Source organism: Stegodyphus dumicola, chromosome 10 (assembly GCF_044657685.1).
Source record: "Stegodyphus dumicola isolate Sdum_Otavi_A_Nest chromosome 10, ASM4465768v1".
Taxonomy (NCBI): Eukaryota; Metazoa; Arthropoda; class Arachnida; order Araneae; family Eresidae; genus Stegodyphus; species Stegodyphus dumicola.
The window spans coordinates 175,532,233-175,544,692 of NC_140777.1; the positions used below are offsets into that span (position 1 = coordinate 175,532,233).

Genomic DNA, 12,460 nt, shown 5'->3' on the forward strand with positions numbered 1-12,460 from the left:
AGCATGCCGATCCTGCTTTCTCTATTGCATGCCACACAAGCCCTCAATCAGGAGTTATGGTTGGGGTGCCATTTTCCTTGATAGCTGGACACCTTTGGTCATCATTAGAGCCACACTTATAGCACAGCGATTTGTCAACAACATTCCGAGACCTGTTTTGCTACTGTTCCTTTTGCAGTACCCTGGCCTTATTTTTCAGCAAGATAATGTCAGACTACATACGGCATCTGTTGTTATGAACTGTCTTACAGCTTGTCAAATGCTTCCTTGGCCAGCCAGATCTCTCTTCCATTGAGCATGTCTGGAATATGATGGAAAGGCGACTGTATCTACCAAGGTATGCTGATGACCTAACCTGACAGTTGGAGCAAATTTGGCAAGAAATATCGTAGGAGATCATCCAGGAGCTTTATCAATCTATGCCATGCCATGTGGCAGCTTGCATCCAGGTCAACACTTATAGAGGTTGGTCAACAGTTTATTGAGCCTGTTACTTTGTAACTATGTAACTCTGAAATAAATCATTCAATTGTTCTTAAATTTTAATCATTTTCTATTCTGTGCTTAATCTTCCTATCCACCATTTTTGTCTCCATCAGACAACTCCTTCTTGGTGTATCAATTTTTTTTTTTTTTTTTTTTTGTTATAGAGTGTGTTTTAAAATATGAAATATGATAGTTTTATGTAGTTTTTTAAAAACTTGGTTCCAAACAAATTCTATACTGAAAAACAATTTTAAAGAAAATACCAAGAAGATATATGTATTAGGAAAGAGGGTATTATGTAAGCTTAAATCCATCTCTATAATTGATATAATTGCACTTTTCTCGATGCTTTTTACTATAAATCTTCCATTATTTAATTTGCATTTTTAGGTTATTTATTGCATTCAGCACACTAATATGGAGTTCAGAAGATAACGTTTATTTTGCATATTGAGTCAATTTTAGAGTAGAAATGCAGAACACTTAATATGAATGTTATTTTTAAGTTGGTCGTATGCATTCTACTAGTAGTTATTCAGCTAATTATTTGATGTATTCTTACATAATATTTCTTATTGTAAAAATTATAACATAATTAATGAATGGATATTTGAAAAAATTACTGTTTTATCTACAGGATAAGCAGATATGTGTCTAGTCCCCCCTCCCCAGTTAATTATAAGGGTAGAGAAACACTGATGTATACCTACTCTTTTCATAGTAAAATATCAGTTGTCCTTTCCTTTTTCTGGAGGAAAAGATTAAGTTGAAATTTATTCTGTGTGATTGTTATGTTTCCATCTAAAAAATATGTTTATCTCCTTTGCCTTGTTGTAAAATTATTGTTTTCCCCCTCCTCATTTTTGAGATATTTTCTCTTGCATGCTGTGATTAATTTTTTGTCAGAATTATCAAACTGCTGTAAATAACTAAATAAAAGACATAACAAGGAGGCATTTAAGTTGGTATACATATGAGTTGATATATTAATTAAATATTTTTAAGCAAATGCAGCTTTATTGTTCATATGCTACAGTAATTTTTTATGTTGAAAATTTAACTGTTATTTTGTTTATTTACTAACAGTGCGATATGAGCCAAAAAAACCAGTGTAAACAATTATTTTAAAAGTTTCTAATATATTCAATTAGTGCATTACTAGTTATGTTGTCTATGAGAAAGGTGTGCTTTTTATGTAAAAAATTCATACTTTTTTATAATAAGTAATAAATTAAAGTAAGTACAATAATTTCTAGTAGTATGAGGACTGTTCAGAAACTAACCTCCATTTAGCTGTAAATTAAAAAAAGAAAAAAGAAAAGAAAACACTTAGATTCAACAAATTTTTTATTTACATTTGAAAGGTAATCCTTTATTTTTCAACATAGTCACCATGTACATTCAAGCTCTTGTCATAGTATTTTACCAACTTACCAATCCTTTCTGCATGAAACTCAGGTGCCTGTGACTTCAACCAACTTGTCAACTTCAACCTTTTTGTCACAGCAATTTGAAGTTCCTCATCGTCAGTAAAGTGCTATGCTGAGATTATAAATTGAGAGATCTGACTAATTTTGCCAACAGTTTGTCTGATGAGATCATCACTCACTACAGACAAGCTCCCACTTCTTGATTCATCATGAATTCCATTTTTCCTTCATTGTAAAATATCACCCACTGATGTATTATACTTTCACTCATAATGATATGACATACAATTCATGATGAATGTCTGACGCTGACAGCTTTTTGCCCAAAGAAATTGTGTTACTCCTCTTACCTTGCATTCAGTGAGTTTTCAATAGCATTGCACATTTTGTGATAACCAGCACACATGTGGCAGAAGGATATTCTCAGCATAGCAGGAAGCAAACTGAATCAAAGATTGCTTGATGTAACAATGGTTGCACTTTGCCCACTACTACTAACACCACACCACATCACACCACAACAGAAATTTGTTTCCAAATTGCCTCCTGTAGAATTATTTAATATCTTTATCTTATCTTTTCAAGTTTCATTATGAAAAAACGGTAATTACAAATCAAAATAAGTAAAACTGTTTGTAATTTCTCATTTACTACTTTAAGAGCCATAATTTCATTCTTATTGATAATGTTTTAGTTAAATTTTTTAGTGTTTATGCAGTTTTTCTTCTTGTTTCAAAGCAAAGCCATCCGGTTTTATCTTTTGGACATCTGCATTAATCCTGATCGCCAAGATTCATGGGCTGGCATGGCACTTTCACGGAGTTCTCAACTAGATCAGAAGCTAAATTCTGTATGTAAATAATTTATTTTTTTCATTCACATAGATATATTATAAAAGTGTTTCTTTTATATATATATATATATATATATATATATATATATATATATATATATATATTTCTTAAATTTAAACATGCCATCTCTTATGCAAACAGTTGACTTCACGGAATATATTTAATTAAATTTCAGTAGTGAAATAAATTTAATAGATAAAAGATGAGCTTTATAAATATTTTGAATATAAAATTTATTTATTTTATAAAGTAATACTTAAATGTTTCTGTATCATAATCATTTTGCCTTCATCATGAGAAAATAAAAATGTTAAATCTTTACAAACAGAATATGTTAGTTGGAGGATTTTATTTTAATCTATTTGTAGTATTAGTTTTTTTCCTTTAATTAACTGTTTTTCAAGTATAATTTTTCATTGTCACGGCAAAGTGTAGTTACTATGATAATACTGTTTCAGTATGAATTACGAAATGAATCTACAATATACAGAAAATCATCTGCAGCCCTGAAATGTTTTGAACATGCTTTGGAATTAGATCCAACCACAACATCTCTATGGATTGAATATGGCTCTCTTGCTTACATTTTACATTCTCATGCATCCAGGCAATTGAAACAGGTAGAGTTTCTCAATAAAATTTTTCTATGTCTGTAGAATTAATATTATTCTGTTGTATAATACAAAAATGAATTTTCTGTGTTATGTATGAAAAGGAATATACTAAGATTCAACCCTCCTTTGGCATCTTTATTCCAATACTGTCTATAAAGAATGGTTTTATAAATTCTTCAAATTGCCAATTATTTATTATACTAGCCATAAAACATAATGATGTCTGTTCATTTGATTTTATCTTTCATGAAATTTCAACTTCTTGTGTCATTCGGGGAACATCTCCTTTTATTCTGTTGATAATTTTATATTATTTTGCTTTTATCGTTTAAAGCCTTTTGTAGAAAATTAGGAACATGAATAAGAAATAAATGGTTATCTTATTAGAATTATGTTGTAGTCATTCAGTTATAAATAATTAGAAGAAAGATTCACTGAAAATTAATTATGCACTGTTTTCAGGAAACGTACTGTGATGAATTGTATGAACTTCTACAGAAGAAAAAATTAGAGATGCTAGAAGTCGCTGAGAGGTGTTTTCGTGCTGCAAATCATTGTGATGATGGTGGGGAACCTGAGGAAGCTTGGCTACATCATTATATGCTAGGGAAAATCAGTGAGAAAAAACACGATGGTCCTGAAGTTTACTTGGAACATTACAAAAAAGTAAGTTAAGCATATTTATATAATTTGCTTATTTCAGTCACTGTGACAGTAATATTTAAAATGATAATTAACAATAGATTTAGTGCTTATTTGGCAGGGATGCGTGATTCAAACTTTTCCTGTAATCAGTAATTATTTCTTCAGAAACTTCCCGGAGTGTTTTAAAGGAATAATTTGAAAATTAAATTTCTACATATATTTAAAAAAGTCAAAATTTTTATCAAAAATTAAAATTTCCTTATTGCTTAAATTTAAAACTGCTTCATGAAGAGATGCAGTCAAAATTTCTTAATTAGAATTAGGAAAAGATCAAATATGTTTAAGAATATTAATAAAGCACAACTTTTCCCTGAAGTTAAAGAAAATAATAATTGTTATTATAATTAGAATAAATCATTATTTATTTAACCATACAATGCCAAAATATTTTATGTTTTAAGTATTTTCATGATAAATAGCCTTACAGTAATTGTAGATAAATTTAGATGTAAATTCATAAAGACATTCAAACGTGCATTGTTGCATGGAGTGCTGTGCTTATGCTTATTTTATTATTTTTTGCTATCCTCGCAACTTTTCTACCGTGGTGGGTATATGGTATTTGGCAGCAGGATCAGAAAAGTTGTATTAACTCACAAGTGCTCATATGTGGCAGCTGCTAATTCTTTTGCTTTATACAGTTTCTAACAAATAATGTGAATGTACTTCTTTCTATAGGCCTGGTGCTAGACTTTTTGTTGCTCAGTGCTTTCCCAAATTATAAAAATGTTTCCACCCCAAAATTCTGTTGCCTAATTTGCACACATCAACTCTTTCACCAGCCTTGCTATTCTGCCATGTTTTCTTGTGTTGCTGCTATCAAGATTTTTCACTGAATATTCGGGCATAGTTACTAAAAACTTTCAATTCTCAGCAGTCTTGGCATAATGTAAGCAGGCTACAACATCATGCAATTCTAACTTGCATCCGATTAGCTAGAATTTACTATATTACTTTAGGAAGCCATTAATATGGGTTATTAGAAATCATAAACAGTTTTGTAGTTTATTTACAGTGAGTTTGTTTGAAAGTTTTATTAGATATATATAGGGGGCAGACCATTTTTAATACACTTTTGTTAAAATATTTATATATTTAAAAGTTGATGTTTTAAAATGTAATGCATCTTAATAAAAATACTGAAGAATCTTATGTCCTGAATATGTTTACCAAAGATAACTTTCAGTGATATTATCTTTAGTAGTTCTGATGTCTGTCCTAAAGTGATAAAACATGTGAAAGTATAGATATGTTTAAAAATCTGCAATCAATAAAAACTGTGAATTTTGTTAAGTGTGGATTGCAGAAAAAGATTTGAGAGCATAGTGGGTCATCAAGTTGATTATCAGTAAGCTTAATTCTAATATAAGTTACGTATATTGATATGTATATTATAAGTTACATACTTCAATCTAAAGTATTCTTTTTATGTTTATATAATTAAGTATTTTTAAATATACCTTATTAAGAAATATTGCATATATTTTATACTTGTCAAAGAACATTTTTCTCTGTGGGCAGTCTTTCATACTGGCTATAATAATTGCCCATCTTTAGTTTCTAAATAATTAGAAGCTAATATCCATATGTGCTGAAACTGCATATTTAAGATTCATAGTTTTTATTTGCGAAAGTATTTAATTTTCCTTAACAAAATAACTGTATATGTTGAAGTTAGAATGATTAATGGAAATTTTGAAATTTTAAAAATGTATTTAAAAATGTTCATATGTAAATTTTGTTTTAATATTTTGACAGGCTTTAATGTATCTTCATGAAGATTTTGCCAGATATCCTCAAAAAATTCATTACCACAATCCTTCAGAATTCTCTATTGAAGTTCTTGAGGTATGTTATGAGTGTATATATAGATAGGTGTAGATTAGTCTGATGTATTTAATGAATTCAGTTATATATATTTCATAAATCGAATGTGTCATTTAGTAAAAAGAGAAACTAGTACTATTTTTATTGTGTTGTTGAAAATTTCAAATTGCATTTTTTATACCCTCGCACATTTATTAGATTTCTATAACCATTTCTCCTGACATAATTTTTTTTAGATAATGAATTCTTCTGAAATAATGTCAATCTTTTTTGAAAGTCTCTTTTATGTTCCCATTCAGGTTTTACTATGATTCTAAATACAATGAAATCGCTTTAAAATGGTCACTTATGTTTCCAGATGTTTTTGCCCTTCTGTTAAAGTGATCACTTTAAAAAGGTGTAGTATTTATTTATATACCAGTGTAGTAGTAGTACCAGTGTTTATCTCTCTAAGAATACTGGTCACTTTCAGATGTGATTGGCCTGGGAGATTTCGCTGAAGTTCAAAAATTAAATGATTCCTGAATAATTTTAAAAGTAAAACCTTTCATATTACTTTTCAGCTGTATGCTAATGATGACAGATAATTAAATTATTTTTTTTTAAATTTTAAATCACTCTTCAGACATAAAACCTGTAACAGATGATACCTATAATAATGATGTTTATCAAGAACTATATGTGTTTAACTAGTGGTAGTAAGTTAAATGAAAAAGTTGGCCTGTGTTTATTATTTATGCAGATAGCAAAGACAATGTAACTGTCTAATATAGAATACCAAATGAATGTTTTGTTTTCCAGTCCAAATTTCTGAGCTTTAAATCTTGCCTTTAAATGAGTGCAAAACTCTCATCATAAAAATGAGATGTTTAAATATCTTATTTGTACAGATTCACTTCTCTCTTTCTTCGAATTGATATATTATCAAGAGAAAAATTTCTGATGGGAATTAACTGTGTATTATGTGCATTTGAAAAATTGCAGATATTCATTTTACTTACATTTGAAGCCACAATGGTATTCTCAGTAATGAAAGGGCTGAGCAGGTGACTTACCTTGATATTGATTTAATGATGTCTGTTCTCCAGTCATATTGAAAGCATGCTGCTTGGGATAAAATTGTGGTTGACTAGAATGCTGAATACCTTGCTTCTTTGAAGGTGTAGTGGACAAAAAGATTTTTCCCAATGGTTTTTTTTTTTTTTTTTTTTTTTTTTTTTTTTTTTTTCCAGCATTTTAAGTGTAAGCACATTCAACCATATTTATATATTAACTGGTCATGGGAATTTTAGAAATTATTTTATTCATTTTAATATTGTGATCAGTAGAGTTTGTGCTTGCGGCAATGCTGTAGAAGATGCAGAGCATATCTTCTTGCATTGCAGATTATATTTGAGTACCAGACTGCATTTAAACTGAGTTTAGGGTATCTGTCTATTTGCTGGCCTCCTGGCCTTGTCGGAAGTTCTAAAACTTTTGTTGTCTTATGCAACTTTATTTGTTGTTTACACTTTTAGCATTATTATTTTTATGTATTATTGATTATCTTTTTGTGTGTTGTATTATTGTTTTCTATCTTTGTATAATTACATTATGTATTAATGTATTACATTATTTTTGTATCATATCACCTTTATATTAGTATTAGTTTATTATTATAAGTTTATTGATTTATTTTCCTTTTATTAGTAGTAGTATCATAGTTTTAATATTTATAGTATATTTTAATATTCTTATTAGAGTAATATTTGTATTGTTATATATATATTTCTTATTCTCTCCAAAGCTAGATACTATTATGTGTTACTGTTGTACTATATCTACTTTGTACTACTTGTATTTATTTGTCCTTTTTTGTTGTATTATATCCACTATATATTGATTTACTTACATACTTCTGTAAGCTTCATAGCAGACGTTGTGGAATACAAGGCTTTTTGCATCTGCTTAAGAAAAAAAAGACAGATTGCATGCTGTAGATTTTAATTCTTAATTAAAAAAAAGTTATGTACTGTTATATTTTTAAACTCAAATTTTGGATATGTTTTTAATAGAAATATGGTCTTAGGTATAATAATATGGTTTTAGGTATTAAAACTTAAATTTTAGGTTCGGTAATTAAGCTTTAAGAAAGTTATATATTTTTTTTTTTCTCCTAACATCTGTAACATTAAATATTCAAATCAAAATTCTTATAAAATATCTGTTTTGTACATGGAAATGCCTGAGACAAACTATGGATCAGATTTGGAAAGATAATCTATTTCATTATGAAGCTTTCATTTCAAATGATAAAGCACTGATGGTTAGACATTATATGAGATGGCTTTGCTGTTTTCCCCTTCTTAACTGCATAAAATAGTCGGGAAATTAGTAACACAACATCCTCGAGTTTTGCATCGATTCATGTCTAAAAGATCTCAATCAGTTTCGAGGGCAAACAGGCTCAAAATGTCTGTTAGATATCTGTTAAATGTCTGTTAAATATTGTTCCATTATAAATTATTGTAATTTATATTTAAAATGTTTTATGCAACTATATTCCGTTTGAATATAATATGGAATATTACATTCTTGCATTTCAGTGTCATAATCTATGCTTTAATTTTACTCATTGCTGGATGGAATAGATAATAATTTTTTTCAGTTGTAATTCTGAATGCATTTGCTGTGGTGTTTTCCCATATTTTAATGTTTAATCTTCATTACGAAGGAATTTGAAGCTGCATAAATAGTTTTCATAAATTTTGTTCTGCTTATGTAGGTGTACTACAGAGTTCATGCAAGTTGCTTGAAGTTTTTATGGCGACATGAGAACACGGGTGTAGATATGAAAACTCTAAAAATGATACAAGAGTGTCTACTTGCAGTCAGTCAAAGTCCTTTTGCAAATTTTCAAGAGAAATGCAAAAAGGAAATGTAATTATAATTACTTAATTTTTATTTTTTAATACCAAGTATGCTTCTTGAATGCTTTAAAATCACTTTTAAAGTGGTCCAAAGTATTCTGATAACATTGGCAAACTGAATGTTTCCTTAGAATGAAAGGATATTATATATATAGTGCTTTGATGTAAAGAGAGCAAAAAAAATCTGACATGTGCATTCTTTTATTACATTGTATTTCTCTTTCATGTTGCTATTATAATATTGGTACAATGTGGCATGATTATTTGTTCTCATTTATATGTGTATGTGCATATGTGTGAGCCCTAAGCAAGTTCAAAATTTTAATTTTGTGCATTTTTATTTCATAAGTGGGCTCTTCCCTCCCCCCTTTTTTTAGTGTTGCAGCATTAAGTTAACATTTGTTCCACTAGATCGTAAGCTAAATTTAACATCATAGAACCACCAGTTTCCATATTTATATTATGGCACTTATAAGATGAATGCCTTTCCAATGCATCTAAAATGTTGTTGAGCTTTACAATTCCATTTTAGCATATATCACTGTGTTTACAATATACCTTCCTTAACTTGTATGCCTGTGACAGTTTGTTTTGTTTCAGACTCCATTAGAATCCCTTCATGTGCATTCAGACCCAAATGTTATATATATTAGAATAGAAAAGAAATATATATATATATATATATAGTGTACTTCTGATTACCCGAGCTAATGCAGGAGAAAGTCACGGATATAATGTAATGTGGGTCACGAATAATCCAAAGTATCAATTTTCTTGCATATTGCATGTATATATATATATATATATATATATATATATATATATATTTTTTTTTTTTTTTTTTTTTTTTTTTTTTTACAAAACAAACATGTGGAATGAATGAAACTAGACCTGAAGGTGCAATTCAATGGTTTATAGAGCATACTCAGACCTGCATATATTTGTTTTTCACACGATCTCGTGCATAGCATTGAGTTAGCGGGGAGGCTCTGTCATGCGTGGATATTCCACAAACTGCATAATCGAGAGTTACCATGTACATTTCTTTTGGTTTTCTCACCGTATCAATGAATAATTTATTTAAATATTACCTTTCTTGTTTTGAAATTTTCTCTATTCAATATTCATTTGAGGCATCTAGTTTTAAGCAGTTAACACCATAAATGTTTGGAAAATATTAAAAGATAACAGGTTTGATTTACGATATGTCATTTAAATGAGCATGTATTAGATGGTCAGCTTTTTTTCCTTTCTTTCTGCTTTTGTATACATTGATTACTGCCATCTGTATCAGCACTATATCATCAAAAAATCTATCCAGATTCCCCTGTTTACTAACATTTTCCATTCTTCCAGTTACATCTGGTACATGAAAAATATATTTATTTCAATTAGTTCTTTTGTAAGGAGTTTTCTTCCTTTCTCTAGAATTAACTGTTCCCCCCCTTCCCGACTTCTTCCAAAAAGCTGTATAATATTCTTTGTAAAAATTCCGTCTATTTTGAATCCGCTCTGTTTCAAATGTAAACAGTTTTGTCTTCTGTGCAGCCATTACACTGATATCACTATTATCATAAAACCATTAATTAAAATGTACTCATTGCACTCTTAAATCATACAGAGTATTAAAGGATATTTATATTACGGAAGTCATTGTTAAAACTGTAGATAAGAAGCTTTTAAAACTTACAAATATGGAAATGGCAAGAGAAAACACATTAAGAATTTAAAAAAAAATACTAATGATAGCATTGTTTTAAAAGAAGTTATAGACCTGTATAAACATAACAATGAGATGTAGAAGTTGCTCATGTAGACATAGTAATCATAGACATCTTACAACCAGTTAACTATTCTTTCTCCAGTGCAGACTACCTATGTAGCTGAGCTGATAATTTGCACTGTAGTATTCCTGCTCAGTTGGTTGCCTATCAGCATCTATGTGAGTAAAGTGAAGTGTGTAATAAGTAACCTCATTCCCAGAATGTTAAATTGTATCATGTTGCAGGGAAAGTTCTATTTCAGATCATTGTAAAAATGTTTCTTCATTGTGACATTCTCAAATTTCTGCTATAAAAAACAAATAAGTGAATTCAAGTTTCCTGATCCTGACTTCTGATAAGAGCTGATGGTTAAAAGTTCAAGTTGAATTCAACTTTTAACCATCAGCTCTGATCAGGGTTCGTACGGTCATTAACAGTCCTTAGATTTTTTGGAATCGATTTTTGGTCCTTAATTTTGGCCAAACTCAGCAGAAGGTTCTTAATTTTAATCATCTGAAATTTCTGTCTGTTTTTACGACTGCCATTTTGAGTGTGAATTAGCATTTTGGAGGAGTATTTTGGGGGATTCACTGACATATATGGTTATCTTTTGAATGGGTTCATGGGTTATAATTTGTTACTATTTCTAATATAAATGATGGGATATTCGAGTTTCTAAGCAAGAAGTAAAACATAATCATTTCAAAATCCATTTTTTCTAATTAAGAGCTTTTAAACAACTTTTCGCTTTTGGGGATGTGAATTCTTTTATTAAACGGTTCTAAATTTGGTGACGTATCAACATTTTCGCGATTTTAAGATCTATATAAAATTTTTAATTCCGAGATCTGATGTTTTTTTTAAACATCCTAACATTGATAAATTTCATTAAAATAATGGTAATATATTGATATTATATTTAAAAAATAATATTAAATTAAAACATTTTTATTTTTCGCTGTCATATTATAAAGTTTCATTTTTGCAACTTATTATAAAATATTTTGAATCTGAAAAATAAACAAGGTATAATGCTCTAAAGCACAATTTATGAAACAGCTCTTAGCAAAAGCAAAATTAGCTATGCAATTAATTAAAAATGTCTTCTTTTTAATTTTTTCATAGTAAGAGTTTTTCCTTTGTAAATATCTCAGAATATTCAAAATTCACAGAATATGCATCAGTTTTCTCTATAAAATTAATTTTACCCTTTCCCCCCTTTTTTTTTCCAAAAATATTCCTGTCTTTTTGCTGTTACAGAATTGGTAGGAATAATTTTTCTTTAGGATTTTAGACATTGCAGCTTGCAAGGTTTAGAGCAGTGTCTCCCAACCTTTTTTGTGCTATGCCTCACCTAATCCTCTCTAAAAATTTTAAACTCCCCCTAGCATATACATAATTTTTAATATTTAAAAATTGAAATATTCACGAAAGAAACTTGAATGATAGCTTTTAGGAAGAAATGACTACGAAATTTTGTGAGCAAACACAGTAAGTGAACTTTCAAAACATGGAGAACTGAAGTTCAAGAAAAAACTCATTTTAGTGAAAGTTTTTTATTTTAAGTATTAGTAATTTTTATTATTTAAATTTAGCGAGTTCCTTGCGCTTGATACTTGTTGCAAAGAAAGTTTATGTCAGGTTCCAATTTAGATAACTTGAGTCTCAAGTCTCCCGGTTTCATTATATCCAACCGATTTCTTTTTTTTTTAACAGCAAAATATGAAGATGGAAGCGGTAACATTAGTTCTCTTGCAAATTTTGTTGCATTTGGATATCTGATTCTGGTTTCCTCACAAAGCTATGTCATCGCTCCTTTTATATTAAATAAAGTTTTAATTGACTCATCATTTTGAATTTCTGTGAGTTCTT

General features: G+C 29.1%; 1 protein-coding gene across 1 annotated transcript in view; it reads left to right on the forward strand.

The window, feature by feature from the left end:
- The window catches only part of LOC118206141 (calcineurin-binding protein cabin-1-like), a 195,928-nt gene that overhangs the window by 137,998 nt on the left and 45,470 nt on the right, over positions 1-12,460 (forward strand). The window contains exons 31-35 of the mRNA XM_085825897.1: positions 2,655-2,766; positions 3,229-3,390; positions 3,847-4,050; positions 5,848-5,937; positions 8,681-8,835. Coding sequence (XP_085682023.1) covers positions 2,655-2,766; positions 3,229-3,390; positions 3,847-4,050; positions 5,848-5,937; positions 8,681-8,835 — 723 coding nt within the window. The remainder of the gene's footprint in view (positions 1-2,654; positions 2,767-3,228; positions 3,391-3,846; positions 4,051-5,847; positions 5,938-8,680; positions 8,836-12,460) is intronic.